The following is a 27779-nucleotide window of genomic DNA, read 5'->3' as shown; positions in this document are numbered from 1 at the left end:
TATCCGTAGTGTTGTTGGAACAAGTGAGTTTTCAAATTGGACTTAAAAGATGAAATGGATGGAGAGTGACGTAATTGAAAGGGGAGTGAATTCCATAACTGAGGTCCATAGTACGAAAACGTGCGGAAGCCATGAGCCTTGCGTTTAAAGCGACCTTGACGGAGAAGTCGAGCATCATCAGAAGAACGAAGGGTGCGAGAGGGAGTGTAGAGGGAGACCAGTTCAGAAAGATAGGCAGGTGCCGATTCAGAGATGATATTGTAGCAGAAGCAGGCAGCTTTATACCTAATACGTTCAGATACAGGAAGCCAGTGAAGTTCTTTCATGAGAGGAGTGCAGGGTTGTCGATGCTGTGCTCTGAAAATGAGACGTGCAGCAGAGTGTTGTACTTTTTGCAAGGGTTGGAGAGTGGAGTCAGGGCAGCCTATGAGAAGGGAGTTGCAGTAATCTAATCTGGACAGAATGCAGGATGTAACGAGAGTTTTAGTGGCATCAACAGTGAGAAATTTTCTTATGGAACCATAATTCTTCTGATCTCAAAGTAGCATGTCTGACAGACTTTTTTGATGTGTTGTTTCATTGAGAGGTGGGAGTCCATGATGAACCCAAGATTCCTAGCACTATCAGAGAGAGAAATGTCACTAGAACTAGGTAGCGGCAGTAACGCTAGTCCCATGCGGGAAAGCGAGATCTGTGCTGAAAATAACACATTTTCAATTTCCGACAGCTTTCAGTATATGGCATATTATTGAAAATGGAAACTACAGAAATGAAGTTGGATTCTTTGTCTTTAACCCCATGCCATTTGTTTGCAAAATGTGCTTGGATTGAATGCGTGTGCGTGAATCACAAATACTCTCTCCGGATTTTCGGACAGCCATGACGCGACCGCCATTACTACTTGCTCTTCAACTTTTTGTGGTGTTTCCCTTTCGGCGTTGTATTTTCTAAAAATAGCTTCATTCAACGATCGGAAACCAGTGTCGACTGCTAAAGAAAGAGTCCCTTTTCTTTCTAGGGGGGGTATTTTTTAGATTAAATCGATGGTGGCTTTTAGACATGGACAATAAAAAATTGCCCAACTTTTAACCTTTCATAACTTAAAAACAACTCAAACGATCGTAGTCGTAAAGGATGCGCTAGAAAGTCCGATTTCTTGTGAATCCTCCAAATATGGAAGTTTCCGTTTAAGATTCATGCGCGCGAAGCGCGAGCCAATCAAAACCGAGGACCTGCAAAACCGGTAAAATCCGTTGCGTTGATCGCGAGTCATGGCGGAGTATTCAAGCGAAGCGATGGTGACGCACGCTTCGAGACAATTTGTGGAAGAAATCAAACCCATCCTTGGTAAGTGTTGATGTTTTTCTGTTCATTTAGTGTTTAGAAGTTGATCTGTCGAACCATTCTGCTGAATTTAGCGTTTTGAGTGCGTAGTTTTCATTTTGATGATAGTAGTTTGTGCTGGGTCATTTTGTATTGGGTGTTGAAATGGGGGTACTCGATAAACGACCTAAGTTATTTTTTGCCTTTCGCCGTACATGTGATATATTCGTTTCAAACTAATCTTGAATTATTACTCCGATGGTTTTTGTTTCTCAGTTGTTTTCTTGAGGATTAAATTAGGATTAAAAGGAATAATTGTTCCTTTGCTGAAACCGGAAGTGCAAGACTAGGCCTAGCAACGAGTAGCGTAGCTTACACTGACCCTTGCGCATCTCCATTCCTTCTTCCTTTCCCCCCCAGTTAATCAGAGTTTATGGTCCATCAAACTTGTGTGATTACTAATTTGTTTCTCATGACAAGCAAGGTGATATAATAAATTAGAAACGAGTTAAAAAATAACCAAATACATGACAGAAAAACAAAGCAAACTTTTGTTTTGGGACAAAAGTAAAACTGAAAGTAAACAGGCCTTCATGGTGGCTTCCAGTAAGTTCGTCACACGGTAGATTCGTCACCGGTCCCGGTAACTTCGCCACAGTAGTCCGAGCGCGGCTCTCTCTCTCTCTCTCTCTCTCTCTCTCTCTCTCACCTCCTTCCACCCCTCCCTCTCCTCACATTGAGTTTCTCTGCCTCCTTGACAGTGAGGTTGAAATCATAGGACTCTCTCTTGGTCGCGCGTGTGTGTGTGTGTGCGATGGTGTGTGTGAGTGTTTGTGCGTGTGTACGTGCGTGTGTGTGCGTGCGTGTCATGGATATGGGTGTATGTACGTCCGTCTCTCTCTCTCTCTCTCTCTCTCTCTCTCTCTCTCTCTCTCTCTCTGTCTGTCTGTCTCTCTCTGTCTCTCTCTCTCGCTCGCTCGCTCGCTCGCTCACTCCCTCCCTCTCTCTCTCTCGCTCGCTCGCTCGCTCCCTCTCTCAGACTACATGCTTTTGAGAACTGCTCAATGAGTAGATCTCGGGTTTTAAAATAACAACGCTCGGTCTGTGTCGTCTGAAAACTGCTCAGTTGAGAACTGCACAATGAGTAGATCTCGGGTTTTAAAATAACAACTCTCTCTCTCCCTCTCTCTCTCTCTCTCTCTCTCTAAAAAATGTCAGTGAATCTTGAATCTCTCCCACAAATCAAACATCTGAAAGCATAAGCTCTAAGCATAACACCCGCCCACCCCTGCCGGTAATTTCGTCACGGGTGACGAATCTACCGCGTGACGAACTTACTGGTAGCCTTCATGGTTTCAGTACAAAATTATTATGAACATAGTATTACATTTTTGTTTTGTTTGTGTGTGTTACAGATGATGCTCACTTCCAGCAAATGAAGTCTGCCTTCACACTCACAGCAACTGGAAGAGGTCGACCACCCAAACTTCAGCTGGTACCACTGACCAACAAGCTATTGTTGCAGCTGGATCTGCTTCGGTTGGAAACAGGGAGGGATTGGAGTGACCTGGTTTCATTTCTCCCCAAAGTGTTCGACGTGAACTTGCTGCAAGGACTTGAAATCAAGGCAGAAATTGAGGGAACAGTGAAAGAAGCAACAAAGCTGGGGAATAAGACTGGATTAGAACTAGAAGCATTTTTGGATGTCGACGCAGGGCGTTGCATCATGGGCCGGAATGTTGGGGTTCATTTGCTGAAACATAGGATCACAAGAAACCACCTGCTGAATCCGGACCTTCTGGAAGACCTTGACCGTCCATCAGAACTTGTGAATGGCATGGTGCTCGATCTGATATCGTTCCACAAAAAGGAGAACCTATCGCTGACTTCTGCCAGATTCCTGCATCGGTTGTTTTTGGACACAACATTGTGCTTGCACCATTTTCTTCTTCTGGCAGAACATTCACAGTCGAATCTCCAGCAAACCTGCCTGCCATGTACACCTGTTTCAAGCAGTACTTGACTGACAACTTTGTTTGACTGACTTTGAAGAAGGGGTATATATGCATTTGACTGTCACTTCTCATCCGACTGTGCACTTTGCAAGAATTTAGTTTTCTCCAGAGAACTGTGAACAATGTTAGTAAATTTATCCCACATACGTGAGAGTGATACCCGTGAGATAAAAATCGTTCAAATCACACGTGTGTATATCATGTAAATGAGGTCAACCAGAAGGTCAAGCTATGTAAATTAGTAGTACATGGGATCAACCGGAAGGTCAAGCTAATCCTATCGAGGAAGGATATGCTTTGCTGTTGTTGTTCCTTTTGGTTTCTTTTATCCTGTGGCCACTGCTTTTCTTTTTATCTGGTATATTTTGAAGTGATGGGTTTGATTTCTTCCACAAATTGTCTCGAAGCGTGCGTCACCATCGCTTCGCTTGAATACTCCGCCATGACTCGCGATCAATGCAACGGATTATACCGGTTTTGCAGGTACTCGGTTTTGATTGTTCGAATATTAAACTTAACAGTGTTAACAAAGGCGAACTACTTTGTCCTAGTTTGAGAGTGTGTGTCATGGCGGAGGAATTAATGTCAAATTGAGTAAAGTGGTTTGAAGTTCTAAAGCGGGTTGATCCAAAGGCAATATCGCTGTCGGTGACTTTTAGTTAGATCTGGCACAGAAGTATATAATGTAGGATAAACAGAATACTACATGGCTTGCTGTGTCGTACCAGATTTACACTCGTTGCTTTTTCAAATAGTAAACAGCTCGCTTTCGCAGTTCACTATTTAAACAAGAAGGGCAAAGCCCATACGACTCACATCCTTGACCTTTACATGACCTTGACCTTCAGGGTCAAGGTCAAATAACTAAACCTAGCAATGACATCATACACTAAGAACTGCTTTACACATTTTTCCTACCAAAATACATGTGACCTTGACCCAAGGTCAAGGTCATCCAAGGTCATGCAACACAAAGCTGTTAATTCAAGACATAGGAAGTACAATGGTGCTTATTGGCTCTTTCTACCATGAGATATGGTCACTTTTAGTGGTTCACTACCTTATTTTGGTCACATTTCATAAGGGTCAAAGTGACCTTGACCTTGATCATATGTGACCAAATGTGTCTCATGATGAAAGCATAACATGTGCCCCACATAATTTTTAAGTTTGAAACAGTTATCTTCCATAGTTCAGGGTCAAGGTCACTTCAAAATATGTATACAATCCAACTTTAAAGGACCCTTGCGACCTTGACCTTGAAGCAAGGTCAACCAAACTGGTGTCCAAAGATAGGGCTTACATTGCCCTGTATAGCATACATAGCTAAGGTTGCCATTCTCGATAACTTCAGAAGAAAATGTGAAAAATGGTCGTTTTTAAGACAACAATTACGGCCCCTGTGACCTTGAACTTGAAGTGAGGTCAAGTTGCCGCACATGTTTTTTGAGATCTTGTAACCATACACCATCAGGCCACATCAGGTGTTGATAGACTTAATAGTGTCCAAGAAATATCCAACGTTAAAGTTTTCCGGACGGACGCCGGGACGGACGGACGGACGACTCGGGTGAGTACATAGACTCACTTTTGCTTCGCATGTGAGTCAAAAAACAACTCGTGTAAATCTGGTACGACACAGCAAGCCATGTAGTATTCTCTATATCTTACTTAAATCAATCAATCAATATGAGGCTTATATCGCGCATATTCCGTGGGTACAGTTCTAAGCGCAGGGATTTATATATTTTTTTTTTTATGCAATTTATATCGCCCACATATTCAAGGCGCAGGGATAACAGTGACATTTTTATCTATGCCTATACAATTTTGCCAGGAAAGACCCTTTTGTCAATCGTGGGATCTTTAACGTGCACACCCCAATGCAGTGTACTTGATTGAACACATATTTGTGAAGATAACATTGTAATCAATCTACACACCAAAAATCATGGCTGTATTTTCAGTAGTTTCTGAAATATTTCAATCTGAAATGTGCTACCCCCCTCTGGGGGGGTTTGTCCACTCTTGGGGGATTATTTTCAACATTACACTGAATTTTACTGATGTCTGTAAAGATTACACTGTAATCTATCTACACACCAAAATTTTTCGTTGTATCTTAAATAGTTTCTTAATTATTGGCCTTGAAGTGCGAAAAACTGTAATTTTCCTGTTTTTCCGCTAGACAAATTGAGGTTTTTGACATTTTTGAGGCTCTTATACTCCAAAAGCATTGAACTAAGCTGTCTGAAAAAAAATAGGCATGTTCTACACACATTTGTTTGGAATATGTGAAAGTTTCAGACAGCTGCTATACATATTGTGTGAATTGTGATGACCCAAAGTTGCCCTCCCGTGCAATTTTGCGATGGTTTTAATTGTGTTTTTCGTGAAGTTTGCATGCTTGCTGACAGAAGCCATATGAGATTAGAGGGCTAGAACTATGTGTTTTTTCTATTCTTGGTTGCTGATAACAGATCCTGAAAAGTTGAAAGGGCTGAGGATAACTATGTGGTACCCACATGCTGCTGAAGTTGCCCTATTTTACAGTTTTAAGCAGAGTCGCGACAGCGTATGTACTAAAATATCAAAATCTCAGGAACTAATAAAGGTATCCACTTACTTTTTTGTGTGTTTTGCTTGTACTTTATTTTTCTTTCAAGACATCACAAATCACAAAACATTCACTCTCACTTCAAAACCAAGTTTTGACTGCCGCTACCTACTAGAACCTACTGTAATGGAGGCTGGAAGGGAAGTGGTCGAAGAGGAAGCTCCAGAGAAAAGAAGAAATTCAGTCTTGTCATCATTTAACTTGAGCATATTGTTTGTCATCCATGATTTAATATCTGAAGTGCAGTTTTGGAGAGTGTGCGTCACCGCTTGGATTTCTGTAGGCTTGCATGCTTGTTGGAGTTGTGTGTCGTCTGCAAAGAGGTAGTGATTGACTGCGTGTTGCTTGATGACGGCAGAGAGAGGAGTGGTGTATAGTACAAATAAAACTGGGCCTAGAACTGATCCCTGGGGAACGCCGAAACAGAGAGGAGATGGAGGAGATGAGAGATTATTGACAGACACATACTGACTACGGCCCTGTAGATATGAACTAAACCAGTGAAGAGCGGTAGAGTGAATGCCAAAAACAGATTCGAGACGAGAGAGCAGAACAGAGTGATCGATCGTATCGAACGCAGCTGAGTTATCCAAGAGAAGCAGAACTGATAGGTCATCATTACCCAGAGCAGAAAGAATGTCATTCACAACACGAAGCAAAACAGTCTCGGTGCTGTGGCCAGCCCTATACGCTGACTGAAGAGGGTTGCATAGGTTGTTGGTTTCAAGGTGGGAGAGAAACTGACTAAGCACTACTTTTTCCAGAATTTTAGAAATGAATGGCAAGTTCGAAACAGGCCTATAGTTTTTCAACTGATTTTTATCCAGAGATGGTTTCTTGATCAAAGGTTTAACTACTGCAGTTTTCAAGGCCATTGGCACAGTGCCAGAAGTGAGAGAAGAGTTGATTATGTTGGTTATGATGGGAAGAAAAAGGTCAAGGTTTTCATAAAACAAGTTGGTGGGGATGGGGTCTAGCTCACAAGACTTTGGCACTGTGTTCTTCAAGATCTTCAAAACAAACTGCTCAGATACAGGAGTGAAGCTATCCAACAAAGAACCAGAGAATTGTGAAGCCGGAGGCGAAGCCACTGGTGGAGGAAAGCTATTTCTGATGGTTTCGATCTTCTCAGTGAAGTAGTCAGAAAATACAGTTGGCAGGTCCTTAGAGTCATGGGTGGTGGGGAGGCTGGAAACCGTCTGTTTGCCAAGCAGAGAATTGAAATTTTGAAAAAGTTCTTTGCATGTTCTACTACCTATAATCTGGGCAGAGAAGAAAGCAGTTTTAGCGCCTTCAACTAAGTCATTTACTTTGCGTTTGATGGTTTCAAAAATCTCTTTGTGAACAGTGAGTTTGGATTTAAGCCAGCACCTCTCCGTCTGACGACGTTCATGTTTCAGTTTGCCAAACTGCTCAGAGATGCTACTGAACCACGGGTTAGATTTCCGCTGACGAACCGTGCGTTGGCAGAGAGGGGCGTGCCTATCAAGAATTGAGCGCAACGTCTGGTGATATTCAGTGACAGAGCAATCTTGAGATAAACCAGCTACATCATGTCTAAAAGACTCCTTATCAATCTTCTTGATGCTACAAAAAGTTATTGTTACAGGGGCAGACACAGGCTTTGGAACATTTAGACGACATAATACGGCGTTGTGGTCAGACTTAAGGTCGTGACTGACAAAACATGAACTGACAATGGCATCAGAAGGGCGATGAATGACTAAATCTAACATGTGACCATGCTTATGAGTCGGAGAGTCAACAGACTGGTGAAAACTGAACATGTCGAACAAATCGGAGAGTTTCTTGGTGTGAGTCATCAGCATTTTCAAAATGAAAATTAAAGTCACCCATCACAAGAGTTTTCCCAGGCAAAGAATCACAATGCTCAAGAAAGTCTGGAAACTGGTCAAAAAACATAGTGTTCGTGAGCTTATTCTTCTTGCTTGGAGGTGGCCTATAGACACAGGCGATGTTGATTCTAGAATCCTGAACGGTCATAGTCAGAGTAGCAGCCTCAAAGGTGGGGTGGTTCAGAGGTGATTGTGTGACGGTGCAATGTTTCTTCAGAGAGTCTTTGAAGACGAATGCTATACCACCACCTCTACCAGCCACACCCAGCGAGTCCCGAGCGAAGGACTGCACGGAATAACCCGGCGGAGAAAGATCCTGGAGCTTCGCCTCATCACCCGCAGAACGGAGCCAGGTTTCGGTCAGCAGCATAGTGTCAATATCATTGTCAGAATTGAAAGTACTCACAGCAGTACGTTTGTTGGATTTACCAAGGGATTGGGTGTTAAAAGCACATACAAGAATCTCTGTCGAAGGAGGTTGGTTGGGCTTGGTGAGGTTGGTATTCCATGTACTAAGAGTTTGAGATGTGGTGGAGGTCAACGACGAGGGGGTGGGTGGATGAACGAGGGGTCGAGTGGTGATAACACTGATGCTATGGCGTTTCCTTCTGCCTCCGCGACAGGGTCGCTTAGAGCGAGGCAGCTTGTATCCAATGGAGAGACATCGTAGTCGTGTTATCAAATCAGGGTCAAGGCAGGCGCCTGTGCTTTTCTTTGCCATCAGCTGCTCGCGCGTATAGCGACGAAAGAGCGGTTGAGAGGGCCAGCGCGCGTGGCAGGGGTCAAAGGTCTCGGTGGGTGTCGGGGCAGCGTTCGGTATCAAGCGATTTGGTGAGTTGTGCACGTGCGGCACACACGATGAAAAACATGGCGTACGGTGATCGGTATACTGGAGGGACAGAAGAGAAAGTCTTACCAGAATGCAAACGGCAAACATGGCTAGTCGAAGCGATGGTGGGGAATTTAGAATCCAGAGAAAGGCTGATCGATCCATTGCACAACAGCATACAAACTTTCAGTCACTACAAACACTCACAGAAGATGAAAACAACCAAGAAAGGTGGAGCGAAGATTAGTCTGCCTGCTAGGCGACTTGACCTTGATTGATTTTTTTTAAATAATTTTAGGCAGGAATGTTCGTTTTTTTAATCTTTTGTTAACATGATATTAGTTTATTGATAAAGTTTGTTAACTTAAACATGTAAACATTTGATTAAAAAAATAAAATAAATAACCATAAAGAAGGATGCTCCCCGCTTCAAAAAACAAAGGTGAGAGAGAAGACAAACAAGAAGGGCAAAGCCCATACGACTCACATGCTTGACCTCGACCTTTAGGGTAACTAAACCTAGCAATGACATCATACACTAAGAACTGCTTTACACATTTTTCCTACCAAAATACATGTGACCTTGACCCAAGGTCAAGGTCATCCAAGGTCATGCAACACAAAGCTGTTAATTCAAGACATAGGAAGTACAATGGTGCTTATTGGCTCTTTCTACCATGAGATATGGTCACTTTTAGTGGTTCACTACCTTATTTTGGTCACATTTCATAAGGGTCAAAGTGACCTTGACCTTGATCATATGTGACCAAATGTGTCTCATGATGAAAGCATAACATGTGCCCCACATAATTTTTAAGTTTGAAACAGTTATCTTCCATAGTTCAGGGTCAAGGTCACTTCAAAATATGTATACAATCCAACTTTGAAGAGCTCCTGTGACCTTGACCTTGAAGCAAGGTAAACCAAACTGGTATCAAAAGATGGGGCTTACTTTGCCCTATATATCATATGTAGGTGAGGTATTGAATCTCAAAAACTTCAGAGAAAATGTGAAAAATGTGAAAAATAGCTGTTTTTTAGGCAACATTTATGGCTCCTGCGACCTTGACCTTGAAGCAAGGTCAAAATGCTATGTATGTTTTTTGGGGCCTTGTCATCATACACCATCTTGCCAAATTTGGTACTGATAGACTGAATAGTGTCCAAGAAATATCCAACGTTAAAGTTTTCCGGACGGACGGACGTCCGGACGGACGGACGGACGACTCGGGTGAGTACATAGACTCACTTTTGCTTCGCATGTGAGTCAAAAAACTGCAGCCACCTGCATGCAACTGAGATTAAAAACAAAAAAATAAAAAATAAATAAAAAGGGTCTCCCCGTGTTTTTATTTCATTCAGTTTGTTTGGGTAGTTGCTATTGACTTTAAAACTGACACGCTGGCTAAAAAGCTACAACATTGTGTCCTTCAAAGTCAAACTGTCGTTTAACTACCGCCCAGTATTTATTTTTACTGCCCAGTAATTATTTATTTTCCCCCGGTATTCATGTGTGTCTAGCGGAAGGTCGGCAGCTACCAGTGTTGGTTATTTTTAGAATTGAAGATTCCCGATGCTTGCTCTTCTCTGCGCACGCGTTACCGGCGTTTTCGTCGGCGTGTCAGTTTCAAAGTCAATAGCAACAACCCAAACAAACTGAATGAAATAAAAACACGGGGAGACATTTTAATTTTTTTTTTAACCTCAGTTGCATGCAGGTGTACATGGTATAGTACCTAGTAAACGCCCACCCCCCAGTTTCGACCAGTGGAGTAGACAAGGAAAATAAATAAAGATTATTCAGTCTGTTGTTATTGTTGTTTTTCAATTGTTTCCTTTCCTAAGACATGTTTCGGGGATAGGACAGAAAAAGGTTTCTAGAGTGGCTAGAGAGTCGCAATACATTTTTGACTGGGAGGAAAAAGAAGAAACGAAAGCTTCATCTTTGGTTTAAACATAAGTTTATTTCAACAAATGTTACAATCTTGACATGTATACAAAAGACACAGGTAACAGCAACAAGCTAGAAGCTTATAGTGGTGTTCCTGCATGGATATTACAACGTAAGGCAGTAACGGCTGAACAATTTGTCTAAATAAACCAAATCTATTAATAACATAATAAACGTTGCATAATCATTATAAAGAAAGACAGTAAGAGGAAGGAAGGAGGGGAAGAAAAGGAATAAAAAGAAGAGGGATGGGTAGGAGTTGTGCAGAAATTAAAGTTGTTGTCCGGTTTGTGGAGCATTGATTCTGGTTTGCCCAAAGCTGCCTGAACGTTCAATAAACGAGTGTACTCTGGAACAAGAAGGGCAAAGCCCATACGACTCACATGCTTGACCTAAACCTAGCAATGACATCATACACTAAGAACTGCTTTACACATTTTTCCTACCAAAATACATGTGACCTTGACCCAAGGTCAAGGTCATCCAAGGTCATGCAACACAAAGCTGTTAATTCAAGACATAGGAAGTACAATGGTGCTTATTGGCTCTTTCTACCATGAGATATGGTCACTTTTAGTGGTTCACTACCTTATTTTGGTCACATTTCATAAGGGTCAAAGTGACCTTGACCTTGATCATATGGGACCAAATGTGTCTCATGATGAAAGCATAACATGTGCCCCACATAATTTTTAAGTTTGAAACAGTTATCTTCCATAGTTCAGGGTCAAGGTCACTTCAAAATATGTATACAATCCAACTTTGAAGAGCTCCTGTGACCTTGACCTTGAAGCAAGGTAAACCAAACTGGTATCAAAAGATGGGGCTTACTTTGCCCTATATATCATATATAGGTGAGGTATTCAATCTCAAAAACTTCAGAGAAAATGTGAAAAATGTGAAAAATAGCTGTTTTTTAGGCAACATTTATGGCCCCTGCGACCTTGACCTTGAAGCAAGGTCAAAATGCTATGTATGTTTTTTGGGGCCTTGTCATCATACACCATCTTGCCAAATTTGGTACTGATAGACTGAATAGTGTCCAAGAAATATCCAACGTTAAAGTTTTCCGGACGGACGGACGGACGACTCGGGCGAGTACATAGACTCACTTTTGCTTCGCATGTGAGTCAAAAACTGTTCCTGTTCAAATCTAGAGAATACTGTCTGTCTCCATTTAGAAGGTGGGGGAGGTGAATACTGTGGTTAGGGAGGGTATGTATGGTTTCTTGACGTGCTTCACGATAATTTGGACAATCTAATAGGAAGTGTTTTACGGTTTGTTTGTTTGTTTATTTGTTGCTTAACGTCCAGCCGACTACGCAGAGCCATATCAGGACGAGGAAGGGGGGGATGAAGGGGGCCACTTGTCAAGCGATTCCTGTTTACAAATGCACTAACCCATTACTTGTGTCCCAGCAGGCTTTAGTAAAACTAAATTAATACCTACTGGAAGATTACCAGTTTCCAGTATGTTAAAATAGGCTTAACCTATCTACTGCTGGACTTACATCAGAACACTAACAGATTAAACTATACATGAATTGCGAGACAAGCGGCAAGAGAAGAGATTTTTGGAAAAAATACAGGTGAATGAGCAAGAAGGCAGAAAAAAGAAAAGAATTCATGAAGAAAAAGAGAGCATGACAGGAAAGAGGAACCAAAAATCTACCTAACAGCAAACTAGAAAGCTCCTGCGGTTCCAAAAACAGGAGGGGCCTTTAATTTCATAACCGCAGTGCCCCACTGCGGGAGTTTTACGGTTTCGGACGGAAATCCGCAGTCACAAGATGCATCTGTAGCAACGTGTCGTCTCACTAGATCGTTATTAAGATCACTTATATACAGCCTGAGCTTACAGTGAATTGTTTGTGATATGCGATCTCCAGAATACCAATAACTCGGCGGACTTAAATGGTTTTTTGACAAAAAGTGGTTGAATTCACTTAGGGACTCACTAAGTTTTATGTAGTCTGGTAAAGAATTCCAGAGTTGTGTAAGGTGGGAGAAATAAGTTTCTGTATAATTCAGTGTTAAACGATGGAACTTTCCCATCTAAAGGTCTGCGCTGGCGATATGGGTTATTAGTTGATATTAATGGTGGCAATATCGCAAGTAAGTGGTTTGGCACCTTACGGTGTACAATCTTGTGAAATAATATCAATTTTTGACGTTTACGCCTCTCTAAAAGTGAAATAAAGCCTGACTCGTCGTACAGTTGTTGATGGCTTGTACCGCGGACTGCTCCAACAACAATGGTCTTCATCTTCAAAGCTTCATCTTTGGCGAGAAGTGATGTCTGAAGAGGTTGATTCACAGGGGGGTGTGTGTGTGTGTGTGTGTGTGTGTGTGTGTGTGTGTGTGTGTGTGTGAGAGAGGGGGGGAGTTTTGTGCAATAACGCATCCTTTGAACACTTCTATGACAAATGACCAAAATATCGTTTCTCTAGCTAAGGAACCGCTCCTGCCAAGGGTATAGTACCTATTAAACGCCCACCCCACACTTTTGGGCAAAATTGGTGCATAGGGTGGGTGGGCGTATACAAGGTAGATAACGGTAATATCATGTTAACCAAAAATTTAAAAAACTCATTCTCGCCTTAAATTAATTTTTAAAATCAATTTTGATATTACAACGTGCTTGCACACAAAGAAAATAAACAAAAACAAACAAATGACAAAAAGTATTAAAAAAAAAAGTAAGGTGAATTGAACTCGACTCAATCGCGCATCAGGCGAATTCGATAACCGTTCGGCTACGGAATCTGACAACAAATTCTCGCCACTGTAATGCATTAAACAAGACGCTAGCACGCTTTCGCAACATCGTTATGATCGAGCATCGGTTGAAATCTTTCGTGAGCAGAAGCTCGTATTTGACCGCAATGCATTGGTGCTTAAATGACACCAATGTGTGTCCATGAGGGACATAAATCTACGAACAATATTTGAACAAGATTTATTCAAACTTGACGGTTTTAATGGACAGTGTTGGTGAAGTTACTGACAGGTAGCGACTTTACAGGAGGGGGATGGGTCCTCTAACTATACAGCTCGGAGACAACCCGGTAAGGACTTACCGGTGTTTCATAAATAACACTTAGCAGTTGGCGGACTTATTGAGCGTAAGTGGTTTTACAGGCCAGTATATGAGTTGCAGCTTTTTCAAGAATAAATGTTGTTCAAATATTGTTTGTAGAGAGGAGCTAGCATGAGGAATCTCCTATTCTAAAAATAACCAATTTTGGTAGCTGCCGACCTTCCGCCAGACACACATTCTTCTTCTTCTGCGTTCGTGGGCTGAAACTCCCACGTTCACTCGTGTTTTTTTGCACGAGTGGATTTTTACGTGTATGACCGTTTTTTACCCCGCCATTTTTGGCAGCCATACGCAGTTTTTCGGAGGAAGCATGCTGGGTATTTTCGTGTTTCTATAACCCACCGAACTCTGACATGGGTTACAGGATCTTTTTCGTGCGCACTTGGTCTTGTGCTTGCGTGTACACACGGGGGTGTTCGGACACCGAGGAGAGTCTGCACACATTATTACCGGGGGAAAATAAATAATTACTGGGCAGTAAAAATAAATACTGGGCGGAAGTTAAACGACAGTTTGACTTTAAAGGACACAATGTTGCAGCTTTTTCAAGAATACGGGCCCTGGACTCCAAGTGTAAAGGCGAACGACAAGAAGACAGAAGACCTCAACGTTAAGTTTTTATGAAACGAACATGACCCCGCTGTGACCACAAAATTTGACAGGGTCAACCAAACAGGGGTCATTTTGTGAAATCATCAAACCCTAAAAGTGTACACAGTTTTAGAGGTCTAGCTTGAAAAACTTCCGAGATAACCTCAACGTTAAGTTTTTTGTCCATGGACGGCCGGCGCCGGCCATACAACCGGACACATATGAATCCTAATACTCACCAATTACTCAGGTGAGTCAAAAAGGAGAGAGGCAGCGGTTGGGCTGGTTGGGGGCCGGTTGAGATTTTGGGGGTCCGGTTCAAATTGCTGACTTAGCGGACCCCTGACTGGTAGCCAAAAAGTTAAGGTACACCCCCGACTGTGATTTAAAGAAGTGCTACGAACTTGGTTTTGTTGCCATTTTTGCTTGTAACTTTAGTAGTGACATTCATGTTTTCTTGGCCAAGTGCCTTACTGTCCATCTTTTTCTTAATCTCCCTAATGCAGTTCGAGGCATCATGTGAAAGATCAAAATTGGATGGTTTGGGGGTTGTAACCTGTTGGTCTGGGTTCGTTTACATAATATACCAGATGGATGCAGATAATAGTCATTCATAAAGAAGGACAGCCGAAATCGTGTGTAGACAGGAAAAGGAAGATACTTTATTCATACGCATGTCTGCATACATAATTAACCAAGGGGAATTATTCGTCAGCATACTACCTGATAGTATAGCAGCAGTTATCTCCTCAACAGGGGTGCACACGGCAAAACACAGAAAGACCCAAAATCATGTTTTGAGAACGAACAAACAGACAGACAGACATACAAACAGACAGAGTAAAGCAAAATTATTTTCAAATTTTACTGGAAGTAAGCATCAGCATTTTTTGTGCATGATGACATAAAAATACCCACTTCCAATGTTCACACCAAATTTCAGGTCAATCAACCCATAAACATCTGAGATCTATAAGTGCAGACAAACAGAGAGACAGGCAGAGTGTAACCGGTATGCACCCTCGAATATACAGAATATACAGCTCAAGACCTGCGAGCTAGACCCCCTGCCAGGCTTCCTCTTTACCAAGTGTCTGGACAAGCTCCTGCCGTCTATCACAGATATCATCAACATCTCCCTGGCCACAGGCGTCGTTCCCGACTGCTTCAAGTCTGCCGTTGTCCGCCCACTCATCAAGAAGCCCGGCCTTGACGTCAACGAGTTGAAGAACTACCGTCCTGTGTCCAACCTGCCCTTCCTCTCCAAGCTTCTGGAGCGTATCATCCTGGAGCAGTTGAGCGCCCACCTGTCTCGGAACTCCCTGATGCCAGTGTACCAGTCAGCGTAACCGGCATTCACGACACCGCCCTCTCTTGGTTCCGGAACTACCTCCAGAACCGTTCTCAGACTGTCACCACTGATTCGTTCTCTTCTCAGCCTGTCCCTGTCCGCTTCGGCGTCCCACAAGGGTCTGTCCTCGGCCCTGTCCTTTTCACCCTGTACACCCAACCCCTCTCCCTGGTCATCGAACGCCACGGCTTGAACTACAACTCCTTTGCCGATGACACGCAGCTCCAGAACAGCGCCAAGCCGGAGGACGTTGACCATCTCCTGGGATCCATCTCCAGTTGTTTCACTGACATCAAGAACTGGATGACTGAGAACAAGTTGAAGCTGAACAGTGAGAAGACGGAGGCCCTTCTCGTTGGACCACGACAGAAGATTTCTTCCCTCACTGTGACCGACCTCCAGCTGGATGACGCGACTGTTCCATTCTCCCCTGCTGTCAAGAGCCTTGGCGTCTTTTTCGACTCCACTCTCTCCATGCAGACACACATCTCCTTCATCATCAAGACCTGCTTTTTCCACCTATGACGCATCGCCTCCATCCGTCGCTACCTCACTCACGACGCCTGTGTCAAGCTGGTTGTCTCCCTCATCTTCAGTTGTCTGGACTACTGCAACTCCCTTCTGGCTGGCCTCCCCGCCTCATCCATTCATGGCCTACAACGAGTCCAGAACGCTGCTGCCAGGCTGACGTTGAGGAAGACGAAGCGAGACCACATCACCCCCCTACTTCGCTCCTTGCACTGGCTCCCTGTCAACACCCGAATCTCCTACAAACTGTCCACTCTCGTCTACAAGTGTCTCAACGACTCTGCTCCCGAGTACCTTCAATCCTCCCTGGCCCTGTACACCCAGATCTCCGACCGTCCCCTTCGTTCTGCTGCTGACCCACTCCGCCTTCACATCCCTCGCTCGAAACTCGCATCTGCTGGTCAGCGTGCATTTCCCTCCGCGGGCCCCTCCGTCTGGAACTCCCTGCCGCTTGAGCTTCGCCAGAGCCCCTCTCTTGACGCGTTCAAGAGTAGGTTGAAGACTCAGTTCTTCCCGTAGCTGGCTGCGACTTTCATGTTCGACGTGATGTGTTGTGCCCCAAAAGACATTCTTGTGCTGTGCTCTGCGAGTGGTGTTTTCTTTGTGCTTAATATTATTTTGTTTGGACCTAGCTATTGATGTGTACATTGTTGTTAAACAGTTCTTTGTTGTATGTTTATCAAGGTTTGCTAGTGTGTGATAGGGTTCGTGTCCGTCTGTAGATGTTAGTTTCTTTGTTAGTCCTGTGTTGACAACTCTTCGACAAGCGCTTAGAACTGTACCCACGGAATACGCGCTATATAAGCTTCCTATTGATTGATTGATTGTTAAACAGTTGTTTGTTGTATGTTCATCAGGGTTTGCTAGTGTGTGATAGGGTTCGTGTCCGTCTGTAGATGTTAGTTTCTTTGTTAGTCCTATGTTGACAACTCTTCGACAAGCGCTTAGAACTGTACCCACGGAATACGCGCTATATAAGCTTCCTATTGATTGATTGATTAATAACGTTTTATTTCCAGTTAATTTCGACCAAAATAAAATTTAGTGTTATCCAGTGACTTTAATACTCACAGATCAAACACTAGGTAATGGTACCCTTCATCCTGTATACTGTCGTGTAAGCGGACTGGAACAGAAGAATAAGTATCTCATAAAACATGATCACAATAAAATGCATGTAATGTAAAAGGAGAAAAGAATCAAATGTTAACATCCTCTCATCACAATAAACCAAATATACATCTAAAACATACCACTTTACCTTTTTAGTTAACCTTCAACACGCCAATGGCACTATCAGCATCGAGCATTACCTGTCTCCTGCAGCCAGCAGCGATATTGGTTGCCCAGCTTATAAGGTGATTAAATTTCCCGCCGGTAAATTCATTTTCATACAACCTTGACCGTTATCCGGTTTCAAAACTTCCCTAACAGTTAAAAATCGTTGCAGTTTATGTTCCTGTTTGAACATTTTTGGAGAGAATTAAAAAGCATCTCATATTGAAGGGTTTGACTTTGAGAAGCTTTCAGACAAAGAATTTGAAGGTTTTAGTCCAGAAAAGGTTGAGAAAAATAAAAGCAAAGCAAAAGATAGACAGTGCACCAACACGTCTTCACAGGACGGAAACCATTCGTTCGGTGACGTATTCCCGCATTCTATCTCACGTGACCCATTCCTCTCGAAATTGTGGGAGATAAAAATGGGTTGTGGATAGCGATGTGGATGATGAGGATAGATGACAAAAAGTGAGTGTCAAGTAGGATATTTTTATGTCTGGCTGGTCGAGTTTTTGGAGATAACAGTTCTGGCCAATATCCCTGAAGGATTGTCTGCGGCAGATTTCATGGTACCCCTCAAAATTGCCACAAAACCTCCAGTTTTTGACCCCTCATGCGATCGACACCTGCATCAGTAGGAATCAAATACCACACGAATATGCAAACCAGCTAAACAAAAAAACATGTTCTGAGTAGATAATTGACTTTCTCCTCGTATGTAAAAGTTGCCAAGTTGTGCATATTAAGACTTTATTGTCGATTTTTAATTGGTCCCTTTTTTATTGTCACGTCGATTTTGGGGGTACTCTTATTTGAGAGGCGGTCAAGTGATCCCTGTAAAAGAAATCTTTGTTCTGAATGGTGTGCCTGAAAGTCAAGTGGACCGCCTCAAATGGCAAAAAAGTTTGAATGAAATGACTCAGGAATTCATGCTTTAAATGGGGTGCTATATTTGTCGCAATAATCTTTTTGCTAAGTTTAGATGGGGGACAGGGATGTCTCGACCCCATTTAGGGTCAGCACTTGTTTTTTTCAAACTGTCCAAACTGCGAAAAATCATACTCTCTTCCATACTCACTCACTTCACATTACAGGGCATATCCCACCTCTCCCGGTGACCTCCCTTTCGGCACACCTGCATAACCACTCTCTTTTCAGAGCTGATGATGATGACGAAAGAGAGAGAGTCTAATGACTTACCATCTGAACATTGTCATCAAGAAGAACTATTACTCACCTATGTTTGGGTGTTTCAACAATCTGCATATTCTTGCTTCCCTTTCCAGTTTCTGGTGATCTGAAACATAATGAATTACTACCTTCAGTGAGTTTCTGCTGAAACTATTTTTTCAGGCTACAACAAAAAGCCCTTTTCAAATGCAGCAGGATAATAAATATGTGGCCATTTCTGCCAAATCAGTCCTTGTGGTCAAAATTATTGTATGCATCCCACGACTATTTTTACATTCAGTCAAGTAATGACTGAATGTCTTAACATTGGCGGAGAGCGAGGTTTGTCTCCCGATGTGTGTGTGTGTGTGTGATAAGCATTTCTTGAAAACTACAGAACGGATTGTTGTGAAAATTGGCATAGACATTTCTGTGAGCATTTGCCAGAAACATATTTCGCCGATTTTGGATAGGGCTATTTGATGACGTCATATCTGACCGTTTGTAAAAGTTGAGGCCACGCTCTCACGGCTACAGTTTTGCATTAATTTGTTTGAAATTTTCGTCACATCATCTCATACTTCGTCCGGACTGTGGGATTGCATTTTAGCTTGCTAACTTAAAAATTAGCTAATGAAATATTCACTCACAATTAGCCATTTTTTTCCGATTTTTTATCGGAATTACAAAAGTGACTTCATTGTATTCTTTATTGCCTCCTGTATCTGAAAATGTATAGTTGTGTTGTGTTCGACTGAAAAATGGGCTTAAAATGAAGAAAACCGTTAAATTAGTGAATTTCTTTATTGTTTGAAGAAGACGCATAAAATCATAATTTTTCTGATCTTTATCATTTGCTGATTCCAAAAATATACAGTTTATGGTGTTTGTCGCTAAAAATATGCTTACAATAAAAAAAACTGTGAAAGGTCATTATGCTTCATGAAGCCTGTATCGAACTTATCAAGTTGGTTTCTGTGTCTGTCTATGTGTATGATGACAAAACGGCTTCACCGATTGAGACGGGAATTGCAGGGTATATTCTTTGCCACTCGAGGCGTGTCATAGGGTATTTTTGAAAAAGCAAACTTGAAAGTAGTCGTTAAAACAGCGGACAAAAGTAAATTTCCTTTGAGCTATCGAGGACCCTTCCGGTCTTGGCTGTCAAAACTTTGCTTTATCTGTCCTCAGCACGTCTTTAGTTTTGATGTCATGTCCTTCATCATTTGTTCATAGCGTCATTGCCCAGTCTCGTCATTTTTGTTGGCAAAGTCTTGGTCTCGGTTACAAAGACAGTCAGTCACGGCAAGCCTAGAGTCTCTCTCTCTCTTTCTCTGTCCGCGCGCGCGCGTGTGTTCGGAAGATGAAAGGAAAACTGGCCTATTTTAGCGTGCAATCGCTTGACTGAATGGTTAATTTCTTTACTTTATTTGGTGTTTAACGTCGTTTTCAACCACGAAGGTTATATCGCGACGGGGAAAGGGGGGGAGATGGGATAGAGCCACTTGTTAATTGTTTCTTGTTCACAAAAGCACTAATAAAAAAATTGCTCCAGGGGCTTGCAACGTAGTACAATATGGCCAGGAATCTGTCAGTGTGTCCAAAAAGTGTTACACAAACACCATTTTTGGCTCACGTAAGTGTAGCCTATGCGATGATAAACTTTGTCTGTCTGTGCGTGCGTGTGTGTGTGTGTGATAGAAACTTTAACATTTCCGAGTCTATGGATTACGTCAGTCTCGGTCAAAAGTGTTCGACGTGTGTGATAGAAACTATTTGAAGACGTCACATTATGACGTAAGAGGGTTAGACGTCACGCAAAGGAATTACTGAAAGTCTCGGTCATTGTTATTGTGAGCGGGCCGAGACTACTTGGCAGATCCAGGGTCTCGCTTTCTTGCACAGTTTCACCTATGCTTACTCTGTGTGTGTGTGTGTTTGTGTGTGCGTGTGTGTCTGTGTGTGTGTGTGTGTGTGTGTGTGTGTGTGTGTGTGTGTGTGTGTGTGTGTGTGTGTGTGTGTGTGACGGAGTGATTGAGTTTGTGTTACTGTTTGTCGATTTCTTACGTGAGCCTTGAAGGCTTCGCCTCTTGTTTAGACTTGCTTTATCTTATTAATGTTGTTGTGGGTAAGGAAGGATATGTGTTTTTTAGCAGAATAAAACTGTTTTTATTGGTATGGGCCGCCTGGGGGGATCAGTATAGTGCCTCGAGCACTTAAGGTATGTATGTTACATTTACACCAAAACACATACAATAAGTATCATGGAATCTCCCCTGAGTTATTTCTCCCATTAAAATTCAGCAGTCATGTAGTCTTGTGTTTGGTACTACTGTTACCACAAACATGGCAAGTCAGATGTCTATAATCAGTGCCTGCCAGGATGTTTAGTGGCCGTATGTTACTTTACACCAAAAATCACTTTACATGTGTAAACTTCACCCCATGCTTAATCTCTTCGGAGCCTGGTGAGTATTTTAGGTTTAAGGAGTACCCATATTCTTTTTTAAGACTAATGAGAGTCTTATTCCAGGCAGCATCATGCTAACAAAATAAAAACAGCTTCACTGCATAAATCTGTACAATCTAATTAAAACAAAAGTTCACTCCACCACAAGCCGTTATAATTCTCTGGTTAGTTTCAGTTCAAACACATCTGTGGAAGTCCCTTGTAAGCAGGGATGACATTGATTACTGTGAAATATGAATCCAGAAAGAAATGTGGCCTTTTTAAAAACAACTGCTCCAGTCAGTATGTTACTTTACACCAAAGTACACAGTTTTTCACTTCTTACTGACCAAACATACTGCCATACTACAGCATATGCACACAGGAACAAAAAGACTTTAGCTCTGAATTGTTATAAAGAACATTTATTTGAAAAAGACTGTGACCCAAAAATCACCGGCAAACCTGTTTGTTAGTTATTTTACACCATAAAAAGCACATAAACGAGCTCAGAGGTAGAATACAATCATCTAGATTGCTCCACAATGTCTTAATCTCAAGAAACACTGCCTCCACACTTTAAAATTGTCAAAGGTGTGATTATGATGCATGACATGGCAGACTTGTAAATTAAAGTGCTAGGTGTATGTTACTTTACACCAATAACGTTTAGTCTCATCAATGCCTGTGTAAATGATAAGGTACAAAATCACAAAAATATGAGCTCATATCATTTTTAGAGCCACAATTCAGAATTGAAAGAAAAACAAGAAGCTCAGAAGGTGGCACAAACTTGTGCATTTGTCCTTTTTTAGAAGTACAGTCGAACCCACCTAAAACGAACACGCTAGTTACGAATTTTGACTTATAACGTATTAGTTTTAAGTTCCCAACTGAATACCTCTTTCTTCATGCTTAAAAAAAATGCTTGAAACGAATTCTTTGTAACGAATTTATGCTTATAACGAGCACTTTTTGGATTCCCAAGCATGCATAATGTCTGTAATTTACTCACGCTTATGACGAAATCTTTAAACTCGTCCCGAGATCGACATATCATGGGAATTTGAGAAGTTTGAATGTGTCAAAGTCTTCCCTTGCGTCGACTGCTTGAACCATCGCTCAACCGATCACTGAATAAAGTTAAACTTATTACACTGTACTCACACAACAATTTTAAATATGAGTGTTTGGTTTTCTTTCCAAGCGGGCGCGGTTTATTGTTATTCTTCGATACAACCTCTTTCAGTTCTATCAGCGGTCAAGCGTACTGCGTTCCATAGCTACGCTGCCCGCAAAAGTCATCGCAGTTTGTGATGACCGAAGTATTCATACGCCTTATGTAACCTTCCCGGGCGCTCGGTACTTTGTACGCGGTATCCCATAAGCCTAAACATTCGGATCGGAAATGCTCGCGCTTCCGGTTGGGATAACGCACATGGCAAACCTCGCTGTAGTCGATATAAATGCTGTTAAAACGCAAAAAACGTCCGGGTAATTGCGAAGTTGAAGGTCTTGTTCGTATTCCTACATTGATTTGTAGGATGTGTAGGGTGACCTGCCGTTGCTTTCCATTGAAAGCGGCAAGGTGAGTTATCGGCAATGGATGAAACATCTGTGTGCTCACTCTCACTCAAACTCAACAATCATCACTCAACACTCAACATGAGACACACATGAACATGTAACTGAATATGTCACTGTATTGTCCAAACGTGAAGCAGCATGACAGTTGCGAAATAAACACATTGAAACACCATAAAATGTACAAGACTTAAAAAAATAAATAAATAAAATCAATCAATTTTCTTAATACGAATTTTGGTTAAGACGAACTTTTTTTCCGATCCCCAGTGATTCGTCTTAAGCGAGTTCGACTGTAGTATGGCCAGATGTACGTTATTTTACACCAAATATGTGCCTAACCTCAAAGCATACTAAATCAGTCTTTTGTGTAAGATAAGGACAAAGGGAATGTTATCAGGAGTGATTTTCAGTAGTTGTAAGAAGTAACTATCATGAAATAAGTAATGGAGACATAACTTGTAGAACAACTAAGCTGTACGTTACTTTACACCAAAGCCATTTCAAACTATTATGTTCAAGTGGAAAATATTAAATTAAAATACATGGTGAACTGAAAACAACTGTATATGATCAACTAGACTAGAAATATGGCCAAACAACCCAGAATGCTGTACAATCTGATGCATTTGTGTTGTTTCCGACCCAGTGTGGTCAGATGGTATGTTATTTTACACCAAGAAACTTCTGATCGTTGCATGACCGACTACTGCGACATGTTGGCCCGCCTCTGCCTCTGGTACAGGCGAAGAAAGGTTGCTGCCTTAATCAAATGTTCAACTTGTAATTCTCCTTCCTGTCACCAGTGAAACTTCTCTGGTACTGCACCAACAGCTGCTTCTCTTGTTCACAAAATGATGAAGTAGTATTTAGAGCTTCATGCATTTGTAGGGTCTGGTTGTATTTGGACTTGGAGGCAGTAGCATTTCTAAACATTCGTCATCCAACCACTTTCTTCTTGGTCGCAGCTTGACTCTCAGCTTGTAGCTATTGGTCGCTCCATAATACAGAAAAGAATCTTGATCCAGTCGTGGAAATACTTGGACCACATATCTCTTCGCTGCTGGAAACGTAGCCTTTGCTGATCATGCAGCATCATCATCTGCAAAGACAATTTAAAAATTGTTATAACTCATGAAGAACAGCTGTGGTGAAAACATTGAAATGCCCCTCTATTACAAGTAATGTGTGTCAAAATACCCATAATAATTCACCACATGTAAAGCTGAATGTGAATACCAAGGCTAATACACTACAGCACAGCCATTATATCATCTCTTTCACAAAACCTAGTTCGCAATTGCAAATCAATGTTCAGACATGAGCCTTTGCCAAAACGTGGTCTGCCGAAAGAGCCGACATGTTCATGCATTACTGTTCATCAACCGCACTTTCAATCGCAAAAAGCACTGAACAGTTTGAAAGCATGTATGTTAAAGACATAGCAAAGACAGTTTCAGAAGCTTGCATGCATTACACCTACATGAAAAAAATAAAAATGTTAGCCGAAGCGAGCAAATCCGGCGACTTAAAAGTGGGACATTCCGTACATGGTGTTTTGTTCGTCCGCGGTCCAGAAATCTCCGTCGGCAAGTTAGAAACAGTGCCCATAATATTGATAAATGTACCCTAAATTACCACAAAAAGATGATGTCTACGAAAAAAAAGATGTTTATTGGCAAAATATTTGACGTCAAAAACGTCCATAGCGATCGTAACTCCCTGTGTCTCCAGCGAACTCACGATACGTCCCTCGATTTTCGAATCTACGAACGTCATTATCGCAACCGAAAGTTGTAAGCAGCAGTAAATCAAAAGTTTTATTTGATTTGCAAACAATTGATTTAAAATAAAAGTATTTTAAGTAGTTTTGAGACGTTTTTAGGTTGAATGCAATTTTCATGTCTTTTTGTTACGATCGCTCAATATTCAATAACTTATTTTAAATGACCGCGGAAGTATCGGGGCTGCTGTTATAAATAGTAAAAACGTTACACGCACGCAGTTGGACTCCATTTTGCTACAGGGATGGCCGACTTTCGCAGGGAAGGTAAGTTTTCGTTTCATGTCCCCTGTTTGATGAGCGTTACGATCGCCACAAAGTTACAATCGACTCAAAATTCTTCAAGTTTTTTACTTATTCGCTGTGTTATAGCTAGTAGCAAAGAATATGTTTCCTTTCATATTTTAAGCATTTGTCTGGACTGAAAAAGTTTGTTGAAGCACGCTGGTTGTTTTTTTGTTGAATTAAGACACAGGGACAGTTTGGGTCTTCGTTACGATCGATCCATATTCTGTGATGTCTTTGTTACGATCGACTGAACATTTTCACGGCTAGCAATAGCAACAGCAAACAATGGTTCCGCTTGGATTAGCAAGTAATGTATGAGTTTTCGGACTTGTTTTTACATTTAGTCAAGTTTTGACTAAATGTTTTAACATAGAGGGGGAATCGAAACGAGGGTCGTGGTGTATGTGTGTGTGTGAGTGTGTGCGTGCGTGCGTGTGTGTGTGCATGCGTGTAGAGCGATTCAGACCAAACTACTGGACCGATCTTTATGAAATTTTACATGAGAGTTCCTGGGAATGATATCCCCGAACGTTTTTTTCTTTTTTTCGATAAATACCTTTGATGACGTCATATCCGGATTTTTGTAAAAGTTGAGGCTGCACTGTCACACCCTCATTTTTCAATCAAATTGATTGAAATTTTGGCCCAGCAATGTTCGACGAAGGCCGGACTTCGGTATTGCATTTCAGCTTGGTGGCTTAAAAATTAATTAATGACTTTGGTCATTAAAAATCTGAAAATTGTAAAAACAACATTTTTTTTCTAAAACGATCCAAATTTACGTTCATCTTATTCTTCATCATTTTCTGATTCTAAAAACATATAAATATGTTATATTTGGATTAAAAACAAGCTCTGAAAATTAAAAATATAAAAATTATAATCAAAATTAAATGTGGAAATCAATTTAAAAACACTTTCATCTTATTCCTTGTCGGTTCCTGATTCCAAAAACATATAGATATGATATGTTTGGATTAAAAACACGCTCAGAAAGTTAAAACGAAGAGAGGTACAGAAAAGCGTGCATGCTATCCTTCTTAGCGCAACTACTACCCCGCTCTTCTTGTCAATTTCCCTGCCTTTGTCATGAGCGGTGGACTGACGATGCTACGAGTATACGGTCTTGCTGAAAAATTGCATTGCGTTCAGTTTCATTCTGTGAGTTCGACAGCTACTTGACTAAATGTTGTATTTTCGCCTTAAGCGACTTGTTCTTGGTTTGGTTGTGAAATATTTTTCGAGAAGGCCACTCGGGGATCTTCTTGCGTCAATCGTAACGCAAGACATGTAACTCTCACTGTGTCTCGGTTACGAGTGACACAAAGTATTTTTGGACAGCAATGCATTTACATACGTATGCCTTTCTTTTCTATTTAAGGTCTGCGTTTTACTTTTAACTTTTGGAATTGAGAGTTTAGGGTTGTGGTTTTTGTTTAATGTTTGTAGCTTTGATTTACGAGGAATGCATGTCGACCGTAACTTTTCTTGGGAAGGACACAGTATTGTTTTATGTCCTTTGTTACTTGTTTTTTAGTTACCTCAATTACCAGCCTTGTAAATAAATGAATCTGCAGATGAAAGCATATTAATTTATGGTGATTGTGTCAACTTAGACACATCTCTTTGTAGGAAATCAAGTACAGTCTTAGTTCTTAGGACTGATGTTAGAAGTGGTATTGTTGCTCTTAAAAGTGAAATGTTACATTTATCTGGGAGAGGTAGAAGAGACAGGGGTCAGTGCTGTAGAAACCGCACTTGAACATGTCATTAAATTCTAGATGTGCCGTGGGCAAATATTTTTTTGTCTTGTACTTGAGCCTCATTTCTTTTTCGTGATTGTAAGGTCTGCGACTGCAAGTCAGATTGTCACCCCAGGGTGAACGAGTCCGCAAGCAGAACAACGAGCGATCCAAAGAGTACAGACAACGGCTAAAGCTGGACCCTGAACGCTACGATGTCTGCCATGAACGAACTTTGGCGAGGAACAGAAGACATGCTATTCTTACACAAACACGTTTGCACCCACGCGTATGGCTTTGCTTGCAAAGTACACCAACTTTTTGAAAAATACACTCAACGTTTTGGGAAAGTACTCTTGCCTCGGGTTTAGTGTAAACAGGTCTGCATCTGGTTTGGTCTGACTCCCTTTTGACAGCAGGGGCGGATCTGGGTTTTGAAAGGGGGGGGTGCAAAGTTCTTTTTTTGTTTGTTTTTGTATCTTATCAGCGAAGGCGCGAAGCGCCGAACCGATGGCGCGAAGCGCCGAGCATGCTAGGGGGTTCGGGGGCATGCCCCCCCGGAATTTTTTTTTAAAAAGGAAGCAAAATTGTGCAATCTGGTGTAATCTGAGCGTGTAAAGTGCTATTTTCAGGTGATACATTTTTCTTCTTTTTTTTTTTCTTCTTTTTTTTTTTTTTTTTTCTTCTTTTTTTTTTTTTTTTTTTTTTTGTCTCGCTGGGGGGGGGTGCAATTGCACCCATTGCACCCCCCCCAGATCCGCCCCTGTGACAGTGACAGTCTGGCAAGTTTGCTGATCATGCATTGCCCGAGTAGATTAATTTATTTGATGGGGGAAGCCAATTTTACGAACTTTGCAGTTATCATTATCATATTATTTTACATGTAGGCATTGGCAGCTAAAGCTATGTGTGAAAGCTGATCTGTGATTTTCTCTAGTCTTGTACATTGTGGTACTTTGAATGCTTGTGTGTATTTATTGGTAGAGGTGCACATTTTTTTTTAAATCTCTGATTACCAATTTGGGATTGATCAAGTCTTGTATTTACCTTTGTAGGGTGCTAGTGTGCCATGTGTTTCTTTGATTATGTGCATGACTATTTGAGAGTGCAAGTGACACTTAATGTGTGGATGTGGAGGATATTCATGAGATTGACATTTCCCTTGGGCGTTTGTAATTTTACCTTGTTTTCTCCATGAACTTGCCTTTTAATTTTTAATTTTTATTTAACCAGTTTTGAGTGCAAAATGACTTTTGACTCGTTCAGACTGGAATGTAATGTTCACGAACATTAACTGCAGGAACTTTCTGTATAAGCTGATGGT

General features: G+C 41.6%; 1 protein-coding gene and 1 long non-coding RNA gene across 3 annotated transcripts in view; one reads left to right on the top strand and one right to left on the bottom strand.

Moving 5' to 3' along the window:
- Positions 1 to 27779, bottom strand: part of LOC138955403 (calcium/calmodulin-dependent protein kinase type II delta chain-like) — a 396239-nt gene that overhangs the window by 346815 nt on the left and 21645 nt on the right. For both annotated transcript variants that reach the window (XM_070327018.1, XM_070327025.1), the window contains exons 3-4: positions 18677 to 18736; positions 17233 to 17287 (exon numbers count right to left, since the gene is read on the bottom strand). In XM_070327018.1, the coding sequence (XP_070183119.1) occupies positions 17233 to 17287; positions 18677 to 18736 (115 nt within the window). The remainder of the gene's footprint in view (positions 1 to 17232; positions 17288 to 18676; positions 18737 to 27779) is intronic.
- Positions 1027 to 5963, top strand: LOC138959064 (uncharacterized). The gene is made up of 2 exons (XR_011453602.1): positions 1027 to 1347; positions 2739 to 5963. It is a non-coding gene; the product is annotated as an uncharacterized lncRNA (long non-coding RNA).

The sequence above is a fragment of the Littorina saxatilis genome, linkage group LG2 (genome assembly GCF_037325665.1).
Source record: "Littorina saxatilis isolate snail1 linkage group LG2, US_GU_Lsax_2.0, whole genome shotgun sequence".
Lineage (NCBI taxonomy): Eukaryota > Metazoa > Mollusca > Gastropoda > Littorinimorpha > Littorinidae > Littorina > Littorina saxatilis.
This window is presented reverse-complemented; position numbering and strand designations above follow the sequence as displayed.